Source organism: Gallus gallus, chromosome 14 (assembly GCF_016699485.2).
Source record: "Gallus gallus isolate bGalGal1 chromosome 14, bGalGal1.mat.broiler.GRCg7b, whole genome shotgun sequence".
Classification (NCBI taxonomy): Eukaryota; Metazoa; Chordata; class Aves; order Galliformes; family Phasianidae; genus Gallus; species Gallus gallus.
In genome coordinates this window covers 7,629,226-7,654,170 of record NC_052545.1, presented here as the reverse complement: position 1 = coordinate 7,654,170, position 24,945 = coordinate 7,629,226, and the positions used below count along the sequence as shown (strand labels likewise).

General features: G+C 42.9%; 3 protein-coding genes and 1 long non-coding RNA gene across 13 annotated transcripts in view; 2 read left to right on the top strand and 2 right to left on the bottom strand.

Moving 5' to 3' along the window:
* Positions 1-5,338, bottom strand: part of ABCC1 (ATP binding cassette subfamily C member 1) — a 51,380-nt gene extending 46,042 nt beyond the window's left edge. For 2 of the 3 annotated variants that reach the window (XM_046900555.1, NM_001012522.3), the window contains exon 1: positions 1,520-1,646. In XM_046900555.1, the coding sequence (XP_046756511.1) occupies positions 1,520-1,567 (48 nt within the window). In that variant the 5' untranslated portion in view covers positions 1,568-1,646. Of the gene's footprint in view, positions 1-1,519; positions 1,647-2,598; positions 2,763-5,083 lie in introns of those variants that run through there. The other variant, XM_046900556.1, reaches the window with a different exon arrangement.
* A 5-nt stretch (positions 5,339-5,343) lies between these two features.
* FOPNL (FGFR1OP N-terminal like) lies at positions 5,344-10,371 on the top strand. Of its 3 annotated transcripts, none has more exons than XM_015294217.4 (5): positions 5,344-5,426; positions 5,833-6,030; positions 6,779-6,860; positions 7,717-7,856; positions 9,864-10,248. In XM_015294217.4, exons 1-5 carry the CDS (start codon positions 5,399-5,401, stop codon positions 9,938-9,940), a joined length of 525 nt encoding a protein of 174 aa, XP_015149703.1. In that variant the 5' UTR covers positions 5,344-5,398; the 3' UTR covers positions 9,941-10,248.
* The window catches only part of LOC107054621, a 30,422-nt gene continuing 15,831 nt past the window's right edge, over positions 10,355-24,945 (bottom strand). For all 4 annotated transcript variants that reach the window (XR_003077689.3, XR_005839861.1, XR_006931484.1 and 1 more), the window contains one exon: positions 10,355-11,420. This is a non-coding gene — a long non-coding RNA (uncharacterized LOC107054621). The remainder of the gene's footprint in view (positions 11,421-24,945) is intronic.
* Positions 15,907-24,945, top strand: part of MYH11 (myosin, heavy chain 11, smooth muscle) — a 56,771-nt gene continuing 47,732 nt past the window's right edge. For 2 of the 3 annotated variants that reach the window (XM_040647321.2, XM_040647320.2), the window contains exons 1-2: positions 15,907-15,979; positions 22,106-22,464. In XM_040647321.2, the coding sequence (XP_040503255.1) occupies positions 22,123-22,464 (342 nt within the window). In that variant the 5' untranslated portion in view covers positions 15,907-15,979; positions 22,106-22,122. The remainder of the gene's footprint in view (positions 15,980-22,105; positions 22,465-24,945) is intronic. The other variant, NM_205274.3, reaches the window with a different exon arrangement.

Below are 24,945 nucleotides of genomic sequence, written 5' to 3'. Positions count from 1 at the left end.
AAAACACAGCTTACACGTAGGCATTTTCTGGTAATCCATTACAACTCTGGCTTTGAATAACTGTAGCAACCATGGAAATACCAGAAAATGTACCCCGAATATCCAAAGCCACCAATAGCAGCATTTCTACCCTTCCCACCACTGGGAACAACATAACAAGGCAGATATATAGGACAAGTTCAGTAAAGGAGAATCCTTTTCCAGACATCTTACATCTATGGGAATTCATAATTGTTCTTCTGCAGGATTAGAAGAATCCAGAAACCAAACAACCACACCCAGAGCAACTTTTACTCATGAAATGAAAGGCCATCGCCACGTGGCTTGGAGAAGGATGACAAATCACAAAGCTGTCTAAATTTTTGGGAACCAAGGCAGCTAGTGAAAAAAAAACATTTACTAATTACAACATGCCAAAAACTTCATAAATAACCATATTACACACAAAAAAAATTGTTTACATAAGAGATGCTGTCATCAGAAAGCCACACTAATGAGCTGTTGCAAACACGGCAGCCTGGTCCCTGCTGCTACCCGATGTTTCAGCTCCCCAGTTCCACACATTGGGGTCTCTGTTATTCACAAATCTGTTACTCTCAATTAAGTTCTTCCATAAACAGAAATTTGAAACATGTAGCATCTAAAACTCTTCACGTAGAAAGGCCTGGTTCAAAGGAGAAAAGAAAAACCAGAACAGCTGATGGATGCTCACAGTTCAGCCAGTTTTGAGGAACCTGAAAATCAACTGAATAAATATATTAACATAAGCACTGTAAGAGGAGGTTGCTTTCGATCAGCTGGAAAAGGCAAACACCTCCAAGTGCTAATAGTTTTTATAATATTTGCTAAGTAATATTTTAACGGTTCTTGAGATAAGTGGCACAATGGTATCTGCCGAGATTATCTCATCTTTTTCGAGCTGGTGAAGGCAGCTCATTAGCTCAAAACTATTCGTCAAACATCCGACGAACAGCAGCAAGTTCTTTTAACAGCCCGAGAACATGCACGTGTTTTTCTCATATCCCCGCATCACCGCACTCAACGACCATTCCACAAACAAAAAACACCCCCCACCTCCGCCCCGCACAAGGGTTTCCCCCCCCCCCGTTGCCCCGGCACATGGGAGTCTCCTCGGACTGAACAGCATCGCACTGCAACGCTCCCACATCCCACAGCCCAGCGCGGTCTGCTGTTGGACAGGCACTCCTCCACAGTGGGCCGCACTCACTGCTGATAATTAAGAAAGAGTAAAAACAGTGCTGCGCAAACGAGACACAACTGTTAGCCTGCAGCCAGCGCGTCTTCGGCCTCCTTCACAGGCAGCACGCCGCTCTGTTTCGTGACGCCAGCACGGAGGCAGCCAGCCGCTGTTATTGTTGCTACCCGCACATGGCGCTCGGCGCTCGCCCCTCGCTTCCCCCCGCACGGACTGCCCCACCGGAGCTACCGCGCACCGCTCGCTCTCCACGGCCCGCCCGCACCCCGCGGCGAGCCCTCCGCGGCTCCATCCCGCGCTCACCCAAAAGGGCTCGGAGGCGTCCGCGCTGCAGAGGCTTTCGATCCCCATGTGGCGTCGAGGCGACCCACGGACCGCCGCGGCAGCGCTGCGCTTCCCCCTCCGCACCTCTCCGTGCCCGGGCGGCGGCGGCCGGCAGCGCCGGCGCAGCGCCCTGATTGGCTCCGCGGTCACGGGGATGCGGGCCCCGACGGCGCCGCCGCCCGCGCCGCGCGGCCACGCCTCGGCGTGGGCGGAGGCAGGCGGGGTGCCAAGCGGGGCCGCCCGGAGCCGGCCTCGGCCCGCCCGGCGCCTCGGCACGCGGGGGCCGGTCAGAGCAGGAACGGCCTCGGCTCCTGCTCGGCGAAGCCGGCGCCCCCACCCTCGTCTCCTGCCCGCGCACCTGCGGGTCGCACCGCCCGCCCCTGCTCTCTCGGCGCCGAACACGCCCTACCCGCGGGGCTCCAACCGCCCCCGCCCTGCCCCGCGGCCCCTGGATCCGCGCTGCCCTTCGGGAGGCCGCGCCGACACAGAACCCCGAGAGCCCCTGCGTCGTCCGGGGGAAAGCCGCAGCAGAGCCTCGTCTCGCTTTCAAGCGTTTAACTTCCCAACGTGAACCAGTTAAACTGGTTTCAAAACCCTGAACTAGTTCTAATTGTTGCTAGCGGGAACTGAAACTGAACCAAAATAGCTTCACCCGCAGCTTGCGCTAAAATACGTGAAGTAACTCGCCGCCCCGCGGTGGTACTTGATTGTCTCGCTCCGAATTTCAGAGCATCAGCTCAACCTGCAGTGCAGCAGCGCGCCGAGCTGACTCGGAACAACGGAACAGCCCCGCGGCAGTGCGGGCGGCACGGCGGTAGGAACGGCTGCAGGAAGCAGCGGGTGCTCACGTGCTGCCCTACGCGGAGCTGCAGAAGCATTTAAAAGCTTCAACGTGGAAATTATAGACAGAACCCCGCTCTAAAATGTTCTTTTGCATCCCGAGCGCCGTTGAAATGAAAAGGTCATTCAAGCAAACACCAGATCTCGTTTGCTCAATATGCAAGTAAAAAGCAACACGTGTACAAAAACAGCGTGTCACAGATTGCTTCTTGACTCACCCGCACACCTTGCTGGAGGTCTCGCGGCCGTGCTGCTCTCAGCCAGCTGGGGCCAACAACCCATCCCACTGCGGCACGTCTGGGCAGGGCGGCACACGCGTTCTCGGGATGCCCGGTGCAGCAGCAGAGCAGCAGCGCTCAGCCTGCACTGCGATCGTGCATTCCTTGATGAACAGAGCAGAATCACAGAAAGGTCAAAATTATTTGGGTGTCGGGAGTTACGCTCAGTGTGTCAGCCTATGCTATACCTTGTTAAAGTCTTCCCAGTGCTGCCCTCCTGCTGATTCTTCAGATTTATTTTTATTAAGAGTTTCTGCCCTGTTTTGTACACTCTCTAAATTCATCTTAAAATCCTGCTAGATACATGGGTTTTTGGGTTTTGGTGCCTTGATGCTCATGACAACACCTGTAGAAAAAGCTGACATAGCTCCAGTGGTGTTATCCTGCTGCCCCATAGCTGTAAGCACTGCCTTTTCTTCCAGTTTAATCTGCAGTGCATATAAAGTTAATAGCTCTCACAATCAGTAAAAGTTACTGGTTCCAGTAGGTAAGGTAGAAGAATTTTTTTATAGCACTGTTGATAAGAGAAGCCAGGAAAAAAACCTGCTAAATAGATAACACAATCTCTAAGAGCTTACACTTCTACTCAGACTATGTGTGAGATAACAGACTATAAGCCTATACTTGAAATGATACAGCAGAAGAATATTTAGGATATGGAGAACATATGTAGAAAACTAGGCATGAAGTGAAAGGAGGGTCAAGAAGAACACATTTCTACCTACCCGTAGATACTATTCTCTAGATACTAATGTATGCTGACAGAGTAGTAACATTTAAGTTACTCTTTCAGGATTTCAGCTTTCAAAATGTTTTTCAGCCACAGGCAGACCCTGTATGGGTCATGCACCAGGTTAATGATGGTTCTTGTATCTAAAAATACCTGGGTCTGCACCTCAAATTAATTCTCTTCCAATTCATTCCATCTGTATTAGAAACTCCAACAAAAGTCAACAGCAAAGATTTTAATTGAAGTGCAGCCAAAATGCAGAGGAAATAATTGAATACAAAGAATCATAGACTCAAAGAATCATTAAGGTTGGAAAAGACCTCTACGAACATCTAGTCTAAATGTCAGCTCATCCCCACCATGCCCACTGACCACGGCCCTCAGTGCCACATCTCCACAACACCTCCAGGGATGGTGACTGCACCACCTCCAAGGGCAGCAGTGCCAGTGCCCAAACAGTGCTCCTTCTGAGGAGAAATTGGAGCAGAAGAGTTCAGAAGCAAAAGGTAAGACTCAAAATATTTGTTGTGAAGAAAAAACAGAAGTGACACAAAGACAAACCATTGAAGTAGTACAGGGGCAAGATCCCACGTTGCCATAAAGCCTCTGAACATGGATTTCACAAACCATTGTTTAACTGCACCTCCTGACACAGAGATTAATACTTAATATTAAAGTCCTGTTTTAAAACTGTTTTCCTTGTAATCTCAAAAATAAAACAAAACAGAAAAAGCATCTGAAATTCTGTTCCAGTTCCTGAAGTTTGCCTTGAAATTAAGCCTGGAGGGAAAATATGGGATGGAAAACAACATCTGCTTATCAATTGGAAATTACGTGTAAGAAAGCCACGACCCATGAAGTCATGGAGAAATTTGGGAGGATGTGGAGAGAAATGTTTGCCTGTGGGGATGGCACGTGCTGAAAGTCAGCGATCGCACAGGCTGAGTGTGTGGGGAATGCATGGAGCAGGCAGCGCTCTGCTGCTGAGTCACCGCTGCGTGAGAGGAACGGGCATTGCAGCCGTGCTTCTGGAGAGTTCTTTTTTCTCCTGTCTGAATTGTATGCATTGCTTCCTTTCAGCTATTCCTTGAAAACTCTGAATATAAATGTTTGCTTTGAGAAGAATGTCTGGGAAAAAAAAGCAGCCACCACTTTGCTAGGTCACTAAGTGGCTCAGTGCTTGAGAGGACGCCCACGTTCCTCCAGGCCAGCGGACTGCTGTGCTCCTTCCAGACCATGACACATCAACTTGTTCATCCATACTGACTGCATTTCCTCTGGGAAATACTTCATCATCCTCAAAGCAAACACTGTCAGCTCATCAGAGCAAGGCGAGGCACGGCACACCTGCACCAAACCCGCACCAGAGCCCTCCACGGCCTCACACAACCCCAGCAGATGGTTACAGGCAAGTGCTTCTAATCAGAATCTTGTTTTTGGTGCATGGAAAGTTCATCTTAGAGAGACTTCGAGCAAAACTCTACAGGGAGGGACTCTCTTCACTCTTTTTTTTTTTTTTTTTTTTTTTAAAGCACACTGAAACCCTTTGAAATTAGAGGGGATAACACTACAGCAATGCCAAAACATCCTTCCTCAGCCCCCGCTCGCTGAGCAATCAGTAGGCACGCACAAGATACCTATCAGAGTAATTCCAGGTACACGTTCGTGTACCGCTTTCTATTTATTCCGGCTTACCCTTGCCAGCGGACATCCCGGCACTACAGGGGACCACCCAGCGCTGGGAGCCGCTTCCCGCGCAACACTGCCCCACCCTCAGCCCGCCCGTGCCCTCGGCGAGGCACTCCCGCCAAGGCAACGCCTCAGACAGCGCTTGGCCCCAGCAGGCCGTCTCCCTTCTCACGTCACTCATCTCCCACCGCGCATCGCGATTGGTCGGTGGGCGGTGAGAGGCGGGGACAGCAGGCGCCCGGCGCTGCCTTCTGCGCCTGCGCAGTATCCGCCTGGTGGCCGTTGTTTGTTGCATCCGGGTCAGCGTCGCGGCGGTTGGCGATGGCGACGATAGCAGAGCTGAAAGCAGGTGGCGGCCGCGGGACGCCGAGCGGGCGGGAGCGCTGAGGGGCTCAGGCGGGGCGGGCAGCCTCGGATCGTCCCGGGTGCTAACGAGGCTGCTCGCCTCTTGCCTCATGCAGGGTGTTGGGGAGTGACGGGACTGCCCTGAGCCTCAGGCGCTCTGTAGTTCATTTCGGGCCGCTTGTCACTCATTAAAAAACATGTGGAAACATCCCCCGCGTTTCTTTAACGCCTCCATCTGTAGATAGTACCTGTCAATACCCAACAATGCCGCTGTTGTCACCCAGTGATCCATCCACGGGTGTGGATATCTTAATTCACCACGAATATCCGGGAATTGTGTTTGTACTGTGGGTGATGAATGCTGCTCAAACACGTTTGGGTTTATATTAACTGAGTTTTTATGGTAACAGTTTTAAAGGACACGCTGGAAAAAAGAGGAGCCCTGGGGCAAATAAAAGCGAGGATCAGAGCTGAGGTGTTCAATGCGTTGGATGACCAAAGCGAGCCGCGGCCGCCGCTGTGTCATGAGAACCTCCTGATCAATGAGCTGATCCGTGAATACCTGGAATTCAACAAGTACAAATACTCAGCCTCTGTGCTCACTGCAGGTACTGCGGCCGAGTTTGTGGTGCCATCACTGCTGTAATTGGTATTCACTGCCTGGTTGAGTAACTACTGAAACCATGCCATCAGGTGGGAACAAACTGTGCAATCTTGGCTAACCCTGGAGACAAATAGCATACAAACACCCTCTCTGCTGCATTATTTGCAGCGTTACGCCAAATTATACCATGGGTTTTTAAGAAAATGTGTGTTGCTTATCCTTGAGGTAAACAGCATTTACATTGACAGATCAGTTAATGCAAGAGCAAAAAAGTTTGCCAGCAGCCCGTAAAACCAAGACACCTTGCCTGGCACATGTGCTTTTGTTTTGAAAAATGTGTATTTTTAAAATGTATATATAAATTATGTGCAGATAAAATGTATATTGCAATTTCTTACTGGCTTTTGAGCAAAATAAAAAAAGTGGAAATCACACAAATCAACAAAATTGAGGAATAATTTAAACTAATGTATTAAAGTAGTTGATAGTCTGAATTACAGCAGTTCAGGCATGTAGGCTGTCAGAAGTGTGATTTTCAGTCCTCAGCTTACGTACAAAAAGGGATATGAAGAAGGTCCGCATTTTTTAACAACTGCTATTAATTGTTACTGTCTGTGCTAAAATACTGATATTTGAGAGCTACAGCATTTAACTGGTAGCTCTAATTTGTATTTAAAATTTTAAGTTCTGTAATTGTCCTTAGATGTGGTAATTACATTTGCTGTATGAGAGTATGATCTATTTTCCAGAAGCTGGCCAGCCTGAAGTGCCCTTGGATAGACAGTTTCTTGTCAAGGAGCTGAACATCGTTGAAGATGCAAATGGAAAATCAGTGTAAGGATTGATTTTGGAACGCACAATGTACTCTGCACATATGTCTCCACAGTGTTTGTATAAATCACATATAGATGTTCTGTCACCAGCTCAGTATGTCTAGATCACTCAGCTGCTCTAAACATGCTGGATTCAAGTGCACAGTGTCAAGCATGGGGCCATTTTCAAACATACTCAAAGCTAGCATTCAATTCTGTGAATGCTGTAGAATATGTTCACAAGCTGTTGTAATTACATGCCTGAGTCTCTTACTGCTCCAGTCTTCTTTTCAGTCAGAAGAAGAAAACATATTCTTTACACTTTACCGAGTTGATACGCAAAGCAGTAAAAAGATTATTGCACTGTGAGATAAGATATAAATTCACAGTGTTCTGATGCAAGTAGGTTTGTTAGCTAGGGTACAGAAGCAGGTTTAAACATGTTTAGCGATGGCCTGTAATTTGGGCCCACAGAATCTGACTCATGCTTAGTAAAAATCTAGTTTGGGATACGTTGTGGTGCTCAAGCCAATAGCCCACTGGTCACATGTTTAATTTGCATGGCAATGTGGCTCTGTACCCATGCTTTGTATGCTCTGATTCTTTGCTTACAAGTGATCTGGGGTTCGGTTGAGAATGTCTCTTAGTGCAACCTATGGGGAGAGGGGTGGTCTTCAGGGGTGGCTTATGCCTGTGCTTATTTATATAATTGCATTTAGCGTAATGAATTTTAAATAATTACTCTGAAGAAATCTGAACATTCTTTAGAAGTGAACATTAAGGTGTAAGAACTTCTGAGGAGAAGCTGTTTTTTTTTTTTAAATGCTCAGTAGTTAATACATTTCATAGACAGCTTTTGTGATTTTTGCCTTGAGCAGACCTCTCTTATATGGAATTATATCGCATTTCTTACATCGTGGTAAAGAAGAAAGTACCCAGAGTACTCTTCCAAAGGTGTCTCTGCTGAGTTATCCAAGGCAGAACCTTGCCAAACCATCTACTGAGAGGAATCAAAAAGGTGGGTCTGAGTATAGGGTCACCTTCACAGAAGTTTTATTTGCAACTAGATTTTCTATGAGCTAGATTTGCTGATAACTGCATAAACGTGTGAGAGGACACAGGGTACTTCCTTCTCTGTGCAAGGAAACCTTTTTTATAGAAAGAATTTTTCAGTAGGACATTGTTTATATGTCAGAATACCATTAAACCATGTGACCTGACCATCCCTCCTGCTCATACAGTCATTTAAGAATAGCCCTACTGGATCTAACTTCTGATTTCTAAAACTACCTCTTTATGTTCCTTTATTTAAATAAGTGTCCAACTTAGAGAACTTCTTAGGTCTGCTTCTGTTCTGTTGGTATGTTAATGCTGTGTACAGCGTACAAATCTGATTGCCCTCAGAAATGGAAAGATAGATGGATATTTTACTGGAACGGATATTTTATTTAGAAAGCAGGCATTTTTAAAAATCAGGGATAGCAAAATGTGTATAATTTTTTTGCAGTGTAAAAGGTGCTGTGTAGCTCTTGTTACCATGTGGTAGCTGCAGCTATCTGCTATACTAAAGGGAAGCAGAAAAACCCAAATTGTTTAGCTTTATTCTTTTAATTCTTTTGGACTGTGAAAAGCCAAAAACTCATTTAAATTTGGACCTAACAAATTGTTTTCCCATTTTCATTAAAGTTAAACTGGCCAAACTGTACTTCCTTACAGAACTGCATATCTGGAATGGGTCAGCTAGAGACAGTCTTAGTACACTGGCAATTTAAAACAGAAATTTTAACACAAATTCTTAGTACGATATATTAAATAGTGGAATATTCTTATCTGTACTAATAATTTCTATAGAACATTCATTATGTTTGAGCTGTCAGTTCTGTGTCTTTTCTGAGGATCTAATTCACATCCCACTGACTGCAGAAACTTAAGCTCCAACTTCACTGATCTATAGGACACTGCTAAATCTTATTTCCCTTCCTGCTCTCTGCCTGGTTGCTATTAACGCTGCCTAAACTACAAAAAGAAAGGGATTGTTGGTCTTTTATCTTCCCCTTCAAGGAGTCTGGTTGGAATACTGCTTCACCTCGTAGTACTACCACCTGTTCCTTTTGTATCCAGAAATTTGAAAAACCCTGAGGTCTAAGATATTATTACAGTATCTAAGAAGTATAAGGGAAGTACTGAATAAGCACCTTAATATTTAATTGATGAAGATGATGTAGTTGCTCTTCTGCCAGCAGAGGGGGCTGAAGACATAAAATGTCAGTACCAAAGCTGCTGTAACTAATCGTTTTGTTAGAAGGTTCTTATTCCTCATTCCTTATTATCTTTTTTTTTTAATGTCAGTATTAAAGAAGTGCTTGTTTTGGGTTGTTTTTTTTTTTTTTTTTGATTTGTAACTAATTGTCTCAGTTTTGAAACTGAATTTGCAGTCACCTTGCCCTGTTAACCCCAGTGTAATATATCACATAGGGATTTAATTGCTTAGAGTTAGAGTCCCTCGGGATTAATTGTAAGACATGACAGCACATTACTAAACAAAAACAGAAAAGCAGAGTTGGAAATTGTTACTTTCTGCATGTGTTTATGGACTATACCAATGGAGACCTGAAGGCAGTGGTTTTAAAATACAACCTAGCTATTTTAATTAGGGTATACACCAGGGTTATCAAGTCCATTCATATACTCAGCCTTCACAGTCTCATATTTAATATCTATCTTGCTTTTCCTATTAGAAATTGTCTTTCTTGCTTATGTTGTTGAATGAATATTCAAATAAGGTGGTACACAGAACGGGGATCTCAATACAAATTGCAATCTGATGTTTCTGTTAACCGACTTCGTAGAGCTGGGCTGAAGCAATCTGAGATCCAATCTTTGGTCATGCAATTTGATGAAAAAACATGTTTGTAAAATTGTCTGAGCTTGCTATGATGATATTCCATATCAAAGTTCTTAATAACAGTTGCATCTTTGGCTCTCCAAGTGTGTGAAAACGTTTATGTCTGTTTGTCATTTTTAGATAGAATTCCAGAACCAGGAAGGATGGCTGGGACGAGCATTGAAGAGCCTCTTGTTCTACAGAGTATAAAGAGATGATGTAATGATGTCTTTTATATGTTCACTTATCCTGTAGAGCTCTTAGAGAATCACTTTATGAAATTCTTCATTATGTAAATTTCTCCATTGTGTCCAGTGGGACCATTTCTGTTTGTTAGAGCTCCCCATGAGACAGGAAGACCGAGTCATTATTCCTGCCAATGACCAAATATTAGCAAAAAGGCATTCTTCCTCCAGAAGATAGAAGAACTGTATATAAAATCAGATTAGTCAAGCCTGTGTCTAGAATTAGGCCTAAAAAATATTTCTTTTATATTTTAAAATAAAGATTTACTAGATATTTATAATTTCTGCTCTTTTATGTCTTCGTGTGCCTTTTCTGAATATTTTTGTCAGTTTTATTGTGGGTATTTGAAATAATTTTGGAATGATTTTTCTTTAAGAACAAGCACCTGCTATGTATGGGAAAATAAATTTGAAAAGAAAACTGCAGTGCTTTGGAGGAATAGTTGTTTTTAATTCTCCGGAAACGAGGACTATATTTATCTTTATGCCAGCAAACAAACGAGGGTAAGGTTTTTCCATCTGGAGTTGCTATAAATTGTACAGTGTAACACTAAGTATATGGGATGGGGGAGGAACTTCTATTTTTTTCCCAAATTACATGAAAGTAAAGGCAGGAAGAGTTAAAAATGAAGTTGATAGTAAATTACAGATTCCCAGGACTTTTTTTTAGCTGAGATATTTGGATGTTTTTACTGATAGAAGTAGACCTTGTAGTGGTACCTAAAAAATATCACGTAATCTATTTTTTTTCTTTTTAACAAATTGATGCATGTTAATGTTTCCAGTGGTACTGAGAGTAGTTTTGTGTAGTTGTTAAATAAATGGTACAGTAAATGTTTGTGGAAAAAAGAGAAGGAAGTTAATGTACAGTTTGCAAATTTTACTGAAAGGACCTGGAGCTGTACAGTCTCTATGATGTTTTCTATGGTGTTTTCCCTTAGTCTTAATTTGACCCAATTAGCATTGTAGGTATTTTCTTATTTTGATAAGCAGCCTAGGCTCTACTTTAATGTGAAATAGCAGAGCACAGCTGTGGCTTTAAAGGAGAAGCTACTTTTATCTATTTCAAGGCTCAGGAGTGAGCTCATCCCCTTTGTGTGACTGGCAATGCTGACAGCTCTCCATTTGCTTATTTATAAATAAGTATCTCAGGACTGTTTCCAAGAGGAGAGGACGTGTGTGCAAATTTATCTTAATCAAATCCATCTTGAAGTCTTTGGTAGCTTTGCATCAGTTATAACCGACTGTTGGGTGAAGCAAGCAAATTTGTGTATGCCCTCAATGTTTGCTATGTTACCACCACTAGCACATTCAACCACTTAGATTAAGAGCCATCTGTATAAAACCTACCTGTCATCGGAAGCTGCCTTGCTGCTGGGGCTCTTTCCTGCCATGCTAGTGCAAATCACTCTCTTCATTCTCTTCACTCTCTTCTCTCTCTTCATTTCTTTGTCTAATAATACAGCAGAAAAATAGTCCTTAAGTTATTTACAAGTGACTTTCATTTTGGAATAAGCTGGAAGTGCCTCTGTGGAAATTTGCAGAAATGAACTTAAAGAGCATGGATATGATTGCTCTGGCCAAAGAAACTCCTGAATTTTGAACTTTTTCAGTTCTCCAGAGGTTAAGTGATTGTCCATAACCTATTTTTATGTTTCTCATAATGTAGTGGGTCGAACTATTATGTGTATTTGGAATGTGAATTGTCTTTTCAAGGGCAAGGAAAAGGCTCTGCTGGAAAACAGAAGCCACAACCTTCTATGCTATGCAAATCTTCCGGGGTAACCAAAGCCATTGTGTCTGCTTTCTGTCTTCCCATCATAGATCATACAGAAGCTGCTCAGGTGCCATGGAGCTGCCTGGAATTTTAGCTGCTGAAATTAAATACAATTTTTGTTCTCATGAAAGAAGATAAGGGGAAGTTTAGTACTTGACCTTCCTCAGTAACACAGCTCAGCATGCTCTTTGTCACCACAGCCATGAAAGCAGAGGTTGTTACAAGATTGTGCTTCAGTAAGCTTTGAGGTAAAGGTGTATATCTGAAATTAGAGTAGAATTTTGTTTAAAATAGAAAACTGAAAACCATTTTCTATGGGAACTGCAGCTTCTGTCCATTTTCAGCATGCTGTGCTGGTACAGGAGCTGGAGTTGGTGTGTCTGCTCTGTTGTGCAACATGCATTTCACCTAATTGTCTTAATACCCTCACATTACAGATTTGGAGTTTTGGAATAATCTTATTTTAAAGCACAGTCATTATACAAGCAAATTAAAATCAAATTAAAGTGTATTTTCCATGGCATTTATTTGTATAACGAAGCTTCAAAATATGTGTATGAAAATATATCAGCCTAATTATTAATGTCTATCACTTATCTTGAGAGAACCTGAAATATGAGGGCATCTTTCAAGACGTGGACATGCAGTGAGTTCTATGAGTGCCGGACTGCCCTTACTTGGTTAAGAAGAGGAGGTGCAAATTCTGTACAGAATGGATGCCCTTGCAAAAAAGCGTTCTTTAGAAGTTTCAACTAAGGTAGGCCAGTATTTAGATGAAAGTAATTCACAGTCCTTGAGTTGCAGCTTCAGATTTTGGATGAAATTTCCTTCTTGGTGAGCAAACAAAAACTATTTTCTCAAACAACTTAAGAAGTTCTGTCTTGCTAAATTACAGACTGTAACATCTTGCACTAACTGCCCTTATTCTTTCTACTGATACCAAAAAATAAGAAAAAGATACAAGGATTTAGAAGTTCCACATTTTTTTGTGAGCAGAATGCATTTCTGAATTTTATCAGTTAGAACAATGTAAGTGAGACTGTTCTGCATGGGGGTTACATCAAAAGAGGCTGTTCTTCGTCTGAGTGTGATATGAAAAGTGGAGGTGACAAGGAGCCAGCATGGTTTGGTGTGGATATCAGATCTGGAAAGCACTTTGGAAGAACTTGACCCATGAGTTTCAAAAAGATTCTTTAAAAGCACATTTTTGCCCTCCCCTAAATTTAGAGGGAACTGTGTGTGCGCACTGCACGGTGCTGTTTTGGAGGGATTCGTTTCTGTTGTGCACGGTGGAACTTTTTTTGTAAGTTTTATCATCAAGCGCCAAGGATCCAGTTGCACTTTCCTTCCTGAGCACTCTCTGTATCCAGCTGAATTTTGGTATTAGTAGATTGGATTTCCGGAGCAGTGATTACCAGTTGGTGATTATGTTTAGGAGGAAAAAAAAAACAAAAAACATTTGCTTACTCTTGAAAAGATGCCCTTTCAGTAGCAGCCGATGAAGAATTCACCTCTCAGCCTCACACACTTCACTTGACCTGAGTCCAGCATTAAGCACATTTACCCCTGAACAGTTCCTGACTCCTTTGCCGTGTCAGACTCCTCGTGTCATTAACTGTTCTGGTTTGGATGCAGACTGCCCCTCCTGTTGCAAAAGCATTACTCTGTGGTTCCCACTGCATGCCAGCTTAGAGAAATACAGTTGATTTTTAAGTAAAATCATTTCTAAACAAGCAATTTGCTTGCCTGACACACATTATTTAAGAACCTAACTTATCACCGTGATGTTTTTCTCCTCTCTGGGATTGAGGTTACACATGGTGAAGCAGCTGAAAGCCCATTTATTTCCCTTTGAAGCCCTCTTTTTTTCCAAGTACAATATTTACTGTGCAGATTCAGGAGACAGTTTAAGGATGGGCTTTATTATTTCTAGAAAAGTACATTTTAAAAAGGCAGTTAAATAAAGCTTGTTTTGTTGTAACAAAAACACAGTCCAGTGGGACACCACAGCAAAAACTCCACAGCATTCAGTCTGATGCACCTTCAGTTTAAGAAGTACCACAGCTGCAGGGAAACCCCAACAAGGCTATTTTATTAGTGTGCGTATTCTTAGGCTGACTTGTAAAAGAAGGTTGGAACCAGGCTTACACTTATCACTTCCTACCCGGCACAGCTCAGAAGTGCAACTGTTTCAGGCACAGCAGGAATATTTTTTTAAACTTTCCAGCTCGGTTTAATGTCACATCATTTATCACCCTCCACCGCTGCCTCTTTAAACACACTACTTGGGCACCAAGCCTGCATGTGCACATGCAGTGGTTTGCGAACCAGCAGGAATAATTTCCACTCCTTTTTAAGCTACTATTAAAATGCATCTGGTTTTGTGAAACAGCTGGGTAGGTTTACAAGAGGCTTCTTAGGATAACTGTGATGAATGCCAAAAAGATCGTGCTTTTCAGAGGATCCCCTTGCATTTCAGTATTTTCTGTTCATTACGTTCCTATTTAAAAGCTACGCTTGCAACAGAGAAACTGCAAAATGAATAGGGTAAACTCACAGCAAGGAGCTTTCTGCTAACAAGGGTGAGCTTCTTCGACTGACATCTGGATATCATTTCCCCTGGCTTCATTCCCACCCGGTCATGCACACACAAGTCTCATCTGGACAGGGCTTTGCTGGACTGCAGCGCACTGCAGCCCCCACCTCCTGAGGCAGACTCCGCTTTTATGCGAAGGCTGGAACCATGTAACTGGATGAGCAAATGGAGTCTTCACCAGCTTCTTATAATATAGCTGGAATTTCTGCAGCGCGATGGGGAAGGAGCCCTGATAGTCTTCCACTCTCTCCCATTTGCCCAGATTTGCTCATCACTGTCCAGTGCTGGAAACAGGGTCTGATGGTCCATATGGTCCATCACACCTGCAGGCACTGGTGCTTACACTGGAGGCTTTCAGCCCAGCCTCCCCATATAGGTATTTTCCTAAGATGCCAAGACCAATATGAGTGTCATCCATTTTCCTCAGCAGAGCATATTTTTTAGACACGATTGTTGATGTCAAGAGAAATTGTTTCAGCCAGGACCATGCTCTGATCCTTTGGGTATACACCATATTTAGTCTGTTGCTGAGAGGGGGATGTTTCGGTATTTTGTGTTTGGCATGTTGATGGGAATTCCTAGAGGATCCTAGCTTTCCCTTTTTGGGATGTCTCCATCCCCAGGTCTCTCTGCACAAGGCTGTTGGCTACTCATGGCAGGAGGAGGGGGGACAGCCAGGGACTGAAAGTTTCAGGGCTGTGAGGGAGGTTTGATGAGGAGCAGATCCCTCCCAGCCCCAGGGCTGGTTTCACACTCCCTGTCCTCCTCTCCCCCCCGCACGCAGTGCTGCTGCCCACTCTTTCCACCACATCCCCACGGCTGTTCCCCCTCAGCTATTTATCACTTCTCTTCTTCCATTTATGGACAGAGGGAGGTATTTCTTATATATGAAAATGTATTTACGGTGCTTTCTTGGAAACTTTGCTGCATGCTAGCTGGCAAGAGAAACTTTGGCAAATCTGCTGGGAAACATCCCTTGTATACCCCAGGGGCAAGGGAGTCTGACACCAGCCCTGGTGCCCAGTGTCACACAAACTCATGGAGACCCCAGAGCCACCAACACCCTGCCCCCCCCTTGCCACATCAGGAATGACTCTCCACACACACCAAGCAGCCCCTCCACTCAGAACTTATCCCAGCTCCAAGAAAAGGCACTAAGGTGTGCGGGAGCTCCCTGTGCCCCACAGGACCAGGACCTGTCCTTTACCCTCAGCAGGGCAGAGAGGTGAGGATGCTGCCAAGGCAGGAAGGAGTTAAAAGGTCCATTTGCTTGGCCAAAGAGCTGCACCTCCAGGAAAAAGTGAAAGCTTTGAACCTGAGGGGACCCCTTGAGGCCTTCCCAAAAACAAGGGATTTCAGACCCAGTTTGCTTTGCTGAAGGGCAGCTGGGGGCAAGGGTAGTGGTCCAAGGCTGGGCCCTGTTGGCAATGAGTTTCTTGTCAGAGACTGGGTGTTTTAACCCAGGTACTGGGAGGATTTTCCAGCAGGACGTGGTTTGCAGGGCCCCTCCCCACTGACAAGATTCTCCTCCTCTATATAGGGAGGCAGTGAAGGCTCCGAGGACTCGGACTGTCCCGGCTGGTGGCTGTACAGGTTCCTGACTCTCCAGTTCCCTCCCTTCTGCCCTACTTGGACAACTGTGAGTATGGGAACTGGGGGAGGAGGGAACAGAACACTGTGCTGTGTCGGAGCTGGGTGCTGCCACGCTGGGATGGAGCAGGGTGGTGAGCTGAGCACTGTGCTACTTTGCAACAACTTGCAGTGAATGACCCTGCAGGTAGCACACAAGGCAGAAATAAAAGACCACCTACCTATGCTCAAATGGCTTCTCCTGAGTTGTGTGCTGCTAACTGGGTTCTGCTTAAAATATGCTAGAGCAATGACCATTTGTAAGCATGCACAGACCAAGCTTGGTCCTTGGTTACTTCTAACACTGCCATTCCCAAACCGAGCACTGGCTGCACCGAGCCCACAGCAAGGTGCAGGCTTGCACCTTGATATGCTGCAGTGGGGCACTGGGTATGGAAGACACCCACCAGATGAACTCTTGCAGTGCAGTTCCTATGCTGCTCAATGAACGTATAACCAGATAGTATTATTCACCTGTCAGCTGGTTCATTAGACAAGAAAAACACTTAAAAACTAGGAGAGGAAATCAAAACATTACAGAAGTACCTTGCTATTGCATGTATGCATTTTTAATATGCTGGAAATCAAATTGAAGTGAAGCTTATCTGATAGACTAATTTAAGTGATTTCAAATGCAACTTTCATACTTTCTTTTTTAAAGGGATAATAAAGAAACAAACTTCTAACTTCAACAAAATACTGCCAGTAAGTTAAGAAGACAGTAGATGGCAGTATAGAAAGTGGCTTCAATGTCATCCCAGAAGTTATCTGGCTTCTTTCACATACATATATATGTGTGTATGCATATATATAAATACATATGTGTGTGTAGGTATGGGAGAGGTGTACATGTGTTCATAAGGAAGAAGCAATTTGAGATATTTTAAATATAAGGAAAATCAGAAGTTTTCCATTATTATTCAATATATACCTCTCAATGAAACCTTTCCTAAAATACAATCATGTGAAGGCAAGCCCAATTCTTTCCCTCAGTGTTTGGCCCTGGCAGGCAGCTTGCAGGAGGATGCAGTGCCTGGTCCAGCTTCCCAGGCCCCCAGAGCTCTCATCTCCCACTAACACAGAGACCAAAAGGACAAAACCTCAGAGGGCAAAGCACTTGCCTAAGCAATCACTTCATTACCGCATGGTACTCCTCTGGCTGTATTCACTTAGATGTAAACAATGATTTTTATTATCTCATTTGCAATTGACATGCTAGTCCCTAAAAGGTATTTGTTTTGAATTTGTTATCATTACATTTTTGTGGAACAGCGAGTATTGAGGAGAACATCGCCTTATATGGTAGCGTGCATGGATGTATGCAGGGATCCAAACTCTTTATAACTCACTGAGAATTAATAGTTGCAAATCTTTTGGCTTTTCTTTTAGTACTTTAATTTTAGAAGAAGCAAAGAATGAGAGGTAGCTTTCCAACTTGTCCGCAGCCTGGTTAACATAGGGATTATTTATGTACTCTGATACAGTCTGATTTACTTCATAGAGTGATATTTGGGGCTATTGGAAGTAGCTGGTATTTTCCCTATGAAGGAATCTATCCCCACATAATGCAATTCGAGTCTTTTTTCCTTTTTTCCCCCCTCTCCCCAGTTTATAACACAAATAACCTGGCCCAATTTCTCTGAAGCAGAAGAGCTGTCAAGTGTCCCATCAGAGTTATGTATTAACTTGCATTAAGGGAGGTGAGCACACCTGATAGGAGGCCAAGTCACTTTCAGACTATTTGATTAAAGTACATGAATAGTGTATTAAGACCAGTCCTGTGAAATTACTGAAAATGCTCTCTCTCAAAGATACAGACTGCTGCTGTTGAATAACTTTAAACTTGTACTGATGATGACTCCATGTTCAGATCAAATTGTCTGTGATGAGAGTGAGCATTTGAGAGATGGCCCCAGTGACCAAGGAGATGCAGAAGGAGATGCAGAAGGCCAGGAGGGATCCCTCGCAGTGCCTGTCATAATGCTAAACTCTGGGGAGCCAGTCCAAAGTGAACATCAATTAATCAGTATTCACCCCTGGATTATTATCATTTTTTCAAGATTTTTCCCCTTAGCTATGCTCAGTTAGGCGATACGGTCAAGTACTGGAAAAATGAAGGATAAGCAACCTGAAAAGACCTCCATAAAGTGACTGTACCTCAGGAGGCTTGCTGTGAGTCAAGAAGCAAGTTATGGCTACATCCTTCCATCAGAAATCACTATGAGAGCATGACTTGTTTTCTGAAAATAATTCACATGCGTGAATTCACTGTTTGGATAATTCTTCCCTGTACAGCCATGATAAGCTTCTGTACTGACATTCACATCCTGCAGAGGAAGGGAGAAGTGCCCTTTGTCATCTCATTAGGATAACAGCAGCCCCTATAAGCTCTGACCCAGGAGGCAATGCTACTTAGCCAATAACCTTTTAATGAAAGAGCACTTCCTGGAAACATTTATAGTTTATCCTTGGAATAATACATCCAGGATAAACTAATTGCAAAAACAGCATTCAGATTCTGTCACTGACATTATAAGGGAAAGAACAATGAAAATCAGCAACAGGGCAGAAGACGGAGGAATAGAAAATAAGTTATGGAAGTGTGTGTGCCCCTGTGTATGTGCATGTTAGGAGTTTGAACAAGGATAGCATATTCATCCAGCTCTTGGTGTAATTTGGCATATTTCTGAGGAAAACAAACTTCATGTAAGTAATATTTTTTATGATTGCTTTTCCTCCTCCTTTCTTCAGGATAGCTCACTTCTGGGTACAGAGCAGGCTTTGCTCTTGCCCTAAAGATCTGTGCTATCATCCTCCTCAAAGAACAGATGAGAACCTCATGCTGAGTATGCACTGATAAGATATTTAATCTCCTTTTCTCTTAGCCAGCTCTATGGATGAAACCCAGGAGCTGGCCAAGGGCTCAGTTTTGCCTTCTCAGGGAGTGCTCCCAATGGCCAGTCATCAGTCTTTCTCCTTGAGCCAGTTTCTCAACATCATGTCCAGTCATGCTGGACCAGTGCAGTAAGGTATAGATCAAAGATGGACCTGCAGGCTTACTGCCAGTTTTGATTCAGAAAGCTTCCGTACCTCATTAGGACAAATCTGCTCAAGTCTGTGGTGCTCATCTTACGCACCTTCTATTTAGAAAACTTTACTTCATTACTACGCTTATTAATCTACACTCTGTAACAGAATTTCCTTTATTACTACAGCTGTACTCAGCAACTACTCAAGCTGCATCCTCAGATTCCAGATCAGCATTCATGAAATCTTTTTAGTCAAATCAGTGTTTCTTCCGCATTTCTCACAGAAGTTACATGGTTCAGACTAAATATTCCCTATCTCTTGCAGAGAGTTTGTTCTCACTGTGTTTAAACTAATATCCACAGGATCATACATGACTATGAACAGTCAAATACAGTACTTATATCTGAATAAAAACTCATATTCCCAAGACTTGCAGTTCATTCCATCTCTTAGACCTTACAACCTCACCTTTTTTCAGAAAGATGAAATTTAAATGCAAGGTACAAAACTTTTTACTCACAGGAAGCTCTATGTAACCAGGAAAGAGCTTCCCTTTGTCCCTGAGCAACAAGACAAGCAAAGAACAGTTTGAGTCATCCCACTGGTGGCATGTTTTGTAGCAGGCCAGCTGTTTCATCTTTGGTTGAGTTTTTGAGGTGAATGGTCAGGACAATTTCCACCATCATCACTTTTGGGCAGCTTCCAAGTAGCAGGATTTGACTCCATGAAACTCAGCTCTGCAGTTCAGTGTAATTTTCTGGTGTTTCTGATGGCAATATCAAAATCAATATGGATGTGCTGCCACTTGGCATTTACCCAAGGACATCACAACCCAACTTTTTGGGGGCAATTCCCTAGCTCTCTTCTCTGGGTCTATGGCAAACCAAAATCCTCTCACCTCTCCACAGCATCTCCTTGCATGCTACTGGGGCAATAGGGAGTCTCTGCTACTGCAGCAGGAACAGAGGCCATGGCATCTCCTGCTGCTCCCCTAGCCCTGCTCCCACAGCCCTGGGGATGTTCCTCCATCCAGCTGCCTTCACCCTGCAGACGCCAGCTGGAAAGCTCTTCTGGAGAGAATACCATCTCCATTATTGGAACTGTGCGGCTCTACCAGCCCTCTTGGCAGCAAGGGAACATTTTCTGCTTTAATCCGCACAGAGGTCAAATAGTTTCCTCTTGCAGCTCTCTTCCAAGAATCCCCTGGGAGCCAGCAAAGGGCTACATCCTACAGAGCTTCTTCGCAGGGACTCAGGGCAAGGAACACCACGCATGGGCGAGTGGTGATGCACAGAACCAAGCTGTTCGGTTCTCCTTCCCACTTACCCACCTCACCACACACATCGAGTGCTCATGAGTGATTTGGGTAAACTTTTCTGCTGGGATTTTTCCAGGTTAGGTGTCACTAGAACACGCACATGTAGAGGAAAGCTGTTTTTCTATAGATGTGAGCCTTTTCAAGGGAGTTTAAAGAGTTAGTGCATCCTATTTCCACTGCATTTCACTGGGATATCACCTAACTCATTTCAACACTTCTAGAATGCTAGATTTGTTTTTAAGCTTTAGGTCACCTTCTGCATGATCCATACTTCTCTCTCAGACCTCTCACACACTTTGGCCTCGCAAAAAAATTTCAATCTGTGGGAAGGTTTTGGGGACAAATACTTGAAAACCACTCTCTGATACTCCCAGAGTACAGGGCGTCCATTTGGCCTCGTACCACAGAGCTGGGGCTTTGCAAATATCATTCTGCTTATGGGTTCATTGCTGACATCTTTAGCAGTCAGTTCTCCAAAGTCCCTCAAGACTTGTGTTTGTTTGAATACTGTAAATATTAAATTCACTCTCAATAAGGAAATGAAACGGCCTCTGTCTCCGGGAGATGTTTTTCTCAGCCACGCTCTTCCCCACTCCCCAGAGATGCCTTCCCTGCTCTGTTGCACAGCAGGTTTCCTGACTAGCACTACTTTTTTCCTACTCTGTAGCAAACTACAAGACCTCTGTTTACTCCTTTTCTCATTGAGTACTGTACATCCCACAGTTAGGAATGCTCCAGCATTAATCAGCCCAGCTGCTGCAGCTACATCTTGATTTCCAATGGCCAGGGCAAGAAAAAAAAGCTGCCTCCTCCCTCCCAAACACAGTGCAAAACAGCCAAAACCCTCCCATTGCTCCTACCTACGGAGCAGATACATCCAGCAACTTATCCATGTGCAATTGCACAACGCTGCATGCAACTGCATGACGTAGATGCATCATCTTTCCAATCTGAGCATCATGGTTCAGGGTATCTAACAACAGATGTAACTTCAGAACTTGTTTTATTTTCTCCATTTCTTTCTTAAGTTGTGGATATTAACCCTTCATAAATGATCAGCTCTCACTGTCTGAGATACAGAAAGAGAATAACTCTAAATTACTTTTCCTTCACCAGCTCTACTGATTGCAATGGTATTTTTTTCATGAGTTTGCTTTCAAGTTTTTTATTTTCATCTTCTCTTAATCTTTTTTCTTCTCCAAATGAAATGATATTAGAGCAATTGGGAATTGTCCTTAGCAAGAAAAAGTTTGTTTCTGTTCTTTCTGGAATACAGCCTGGGAATTTTCTTCTACTAATTATTTCATTATTACGCTCGTATTTCAGGACACACCCGACACTGTTTCAGCAATGGTAACTTTTGAATATATCTGAGTTAAATTAACTTTGTGATGAATAAGAGATGTGGCTGAAAGAAACTGTTCAGATGGTGCTCTTGCTAAGTCTAATTGCATAAGTGCTAATTGTGTCTTACTTTTCTCTCCAATCTTCTGTACAATATAAACAAAATGAAGGTAATTAGCTCAGCAGTCCTCATTTGTTTAGCATCCTAAAGATTTTGAGTTAGATGATTTCAGACAAAGTAACAAAGGAGTGAGACTGGGGAATTTAAATATGATTCTCTAGGGTATTTAAACCCAACAGTATCTGCATGGAAAAGTAAGATATGATCCAGGACTTGCAGTACTTAGGATCAACCACATGGCAAAGATTTAGCAAAGGTGTTTTGCTCAGAACACCTCCACCTTTACTTCTCTTTCAAAGCAGAATATTTTGCCTTTTCAACAGGTAATTACTGAGTCAACATGTCTCAAAAACCTCTCAGCGATGATGAGAAATTCCTCTTTGTGGACAAAAACTTCGTTAACAACCCACTTGCCCAGGCTGACTGGTCAGCGAAGAAACTGGTTTGGGTTCCATCAGAGAAACATGGATTTGAAGCAGCAAGTATCAAGGAAGAGAAAGGGGATGAGGTGACAGTTGAACTGCAGGAAAATGGAAAGAAAGTGACACTGAGCAAGGATGATATCCAGAAGATGAACCCTCCAAAGTTCTCCAAAGTGGAGGACATGGCCGAGCTGACTTGCCTCAATGAAGCTTCAGTGCTGCACAATCTAAGGGAGAGATACTTCTCAGGCTTAATTTATGTAAGTAGAGACAAACACACACACGAGATTTTATCTTGCATGCTACCATGTCCTGTCACAAACAAAGTGGATCCCACCTGCTGTCTGGGATACAGTATTTGTATACAAACTTGCCATGCAAGTACATATCCCTCAGCAACAGGATCCTAAACCAAAAATGTACTTAAGTGACTTTTTTCTCCATGATTCTTCTGCTTTATTACTTTTTCCTCTTTATTCAACTAAATTAAAACACATAAAGGGTTTCTTCCCCAAAGTTTGCTAATTATGAAATGATGTCACTGACTTGGAGAGTATCCTCTGATAGTTAAACAGCAGTCCTGCTGCTTTGAAAATCATGACTTAAATGGAAACCTGAACAAGTTTTCAGCCCATATGCCCCAACAGTAACTTCAGAAAAAAACACATGTAAAAGCCAGGTTAAATAATCCTTTCCAAGACAAATTACCAATGAAATGCAATGGACAAGTTCTGGTTTGGTGGCTGCTTGAGTAAAACCTTATGTTTGACTAAATGAAAAATCCCACTGGAATTCAATTGAGAGTGCTCATATCCTTCGGAGATACACATCTACTAGGGCTTTTTTTCTTCCCCCTTGTTGGTCAACTTACAGATCAGAGAAGCCTGGGTAAATTCTAATCTCTCTATGTTCATGTGATTCAGGGCCAAGATTTTTCTGCTTCCCATTTCACACAAGTGTGTTAACATAATCATACTTTGCCATTAATAATCTGCATCGATAATCATCAAACTGCACAATAAAAGAAGCCGGAAAATTTCCACGGGATTTAGTTGTTATCTTTGATTTTACATGGAGGATCCCTATGTTATGTTGTAGAGAAGTAACCAACAAATTCAATCCATGGAAATTTTACTTGCATGACAGACCACTAATGAGTGCAAGAAAGCACAGAGCTTAAGTAACATGGTTTTAGAGGCAGGAATAGAGCTCTCTTTAATTTGAAGAATGTTAAATTGGAAGGTAGGAAATAAATGAAGCAGAAAATAAGATAGTTATATATAGTTAAGCCAAAAAAAACCCAACATCTAATTGTTATGCATAACTTAATAGAGCTAAAGCAGATCTTTCCTTCAGGAATGTATTAAATGCATGTCATCAGGAAGTCTGAAAGGAGCTAGACCTTCCATGCTCTCAGCATTTAGATTTATTAGATTCTATGCCTACAGGTGAACAGAGGGAGCTGTGTGTTATTATTATATTAGAGCACAAAGTGTTAATTACTAAAATGGAATTTGTCTGAAAATGTTTTGCATTGTTGCAAGATTTAAAAGGAATTACTAGAAGTATAGATGGATAAAAGGAGAAGAAGGTGTTTTTTTGCTGTTTTTTTAGAAAAAAACAACCAGATGTTTCAGGACTTCCTGTTCATTTACTTTGTGGAGTTTAATGGAACTCTCACGTCCTACAGAAAGTTAATTTGCTTGCATCATCCACTTTTGAATAGTTAATATTTGTTTTCATGGAGTCAAACATGGAGGTACATCTGAAATTAAGCTCTCTCTCTGAAGAGACAAGATTTTAAGATAGTGATTAGTTAACAGTTACAAAAAAAATTCTGCGTTGTAATAGAAATAGTATTTTCAGGAAACCTAAAACTGTTTTAAATTGCCCAGCCTTACACAAGGCTGTCCTACTAGACACTGTTGCACCTTTTGGGAAGAAAAAAAAAGCGTGGGGGGGATATAAACAGATTTTTTGGCTTTGTTCTCATCTACTTGCAGAACAAACTGTAAACCACCATCTCCTCTCTTTGCCTTGGCTGCCTACGTTGCCTGCTTTGAAATCCCACACATACAAGGAAAACTTGACCTTACTATTTTTCCCTTTAGAGCATCACTGATGCAAGTATGGATTCCCAAGTATGCTATAGAAAAAAAGAATTCAACCTAGCTGAAACAAGCAAAAAAAAAAAAAGTCTAACAGCAAATCATCTGTCCTTAGATTTAAAGTAAATATTATTAAATCAGAGGAAATAAAAAGTGTGCAATAATTCAAAGTAACCATACACTGAAAGAACACCCTGACCTTCTTCTTTGATGGAGTTAAGAAAGAACAAGAAGTGCTCACATTTCATGCTGCTGAGAACAAACAGAATCTGCTTTGTCCAGACACAAATGAGACCAAAAATGACAGCATAAGCATCAATAAAATAGAAACCTCAAGTCGATCTGAGAGCATAAACAAGTTTCTTGTATCTACACTCATAGGCACCACTCATTCAGTCTTTGCTCAACGGTGTAAAGTTGTTTGTCTATAGGAAACTATACGTGCATATTGGAGCCAGTGTTGGGATACTTCTGCCCAAATGTGGGCACTAACAGCTCAGATGTATGTATTTGCATAAGTCTCTCTTAACCATCAGTGGTGATGTCCAAGGGACAGCACTCTGTGTGGACACTATCCCCAAGATATCATATCTTGCCCCCAGGTTCTCCAGGGATGGACACAACTGCAGATCC

Coding starts and splice junctions, on each gene's coding strand:
- FOPNL (XM_015294217.4), top strand. CDS start 5,399: ATGGCGACGATAGCAGAGCTGAAAGCAG. Junction 5,427..5,832: donor GATAGCAGAGCTGAAAGCAG/GTGGCGGCCGCG, acceptor TTATGGTAACAG/TTTTAAAGGACACGCTGGAA. Junction 6,031..6,778: donor AGCCTCTGTGCTCACTGCAG/GTACTGCGGCCG, acceptor ATTTTCCAGAAG/CTGGCCAGCCTGAAGTGCCC.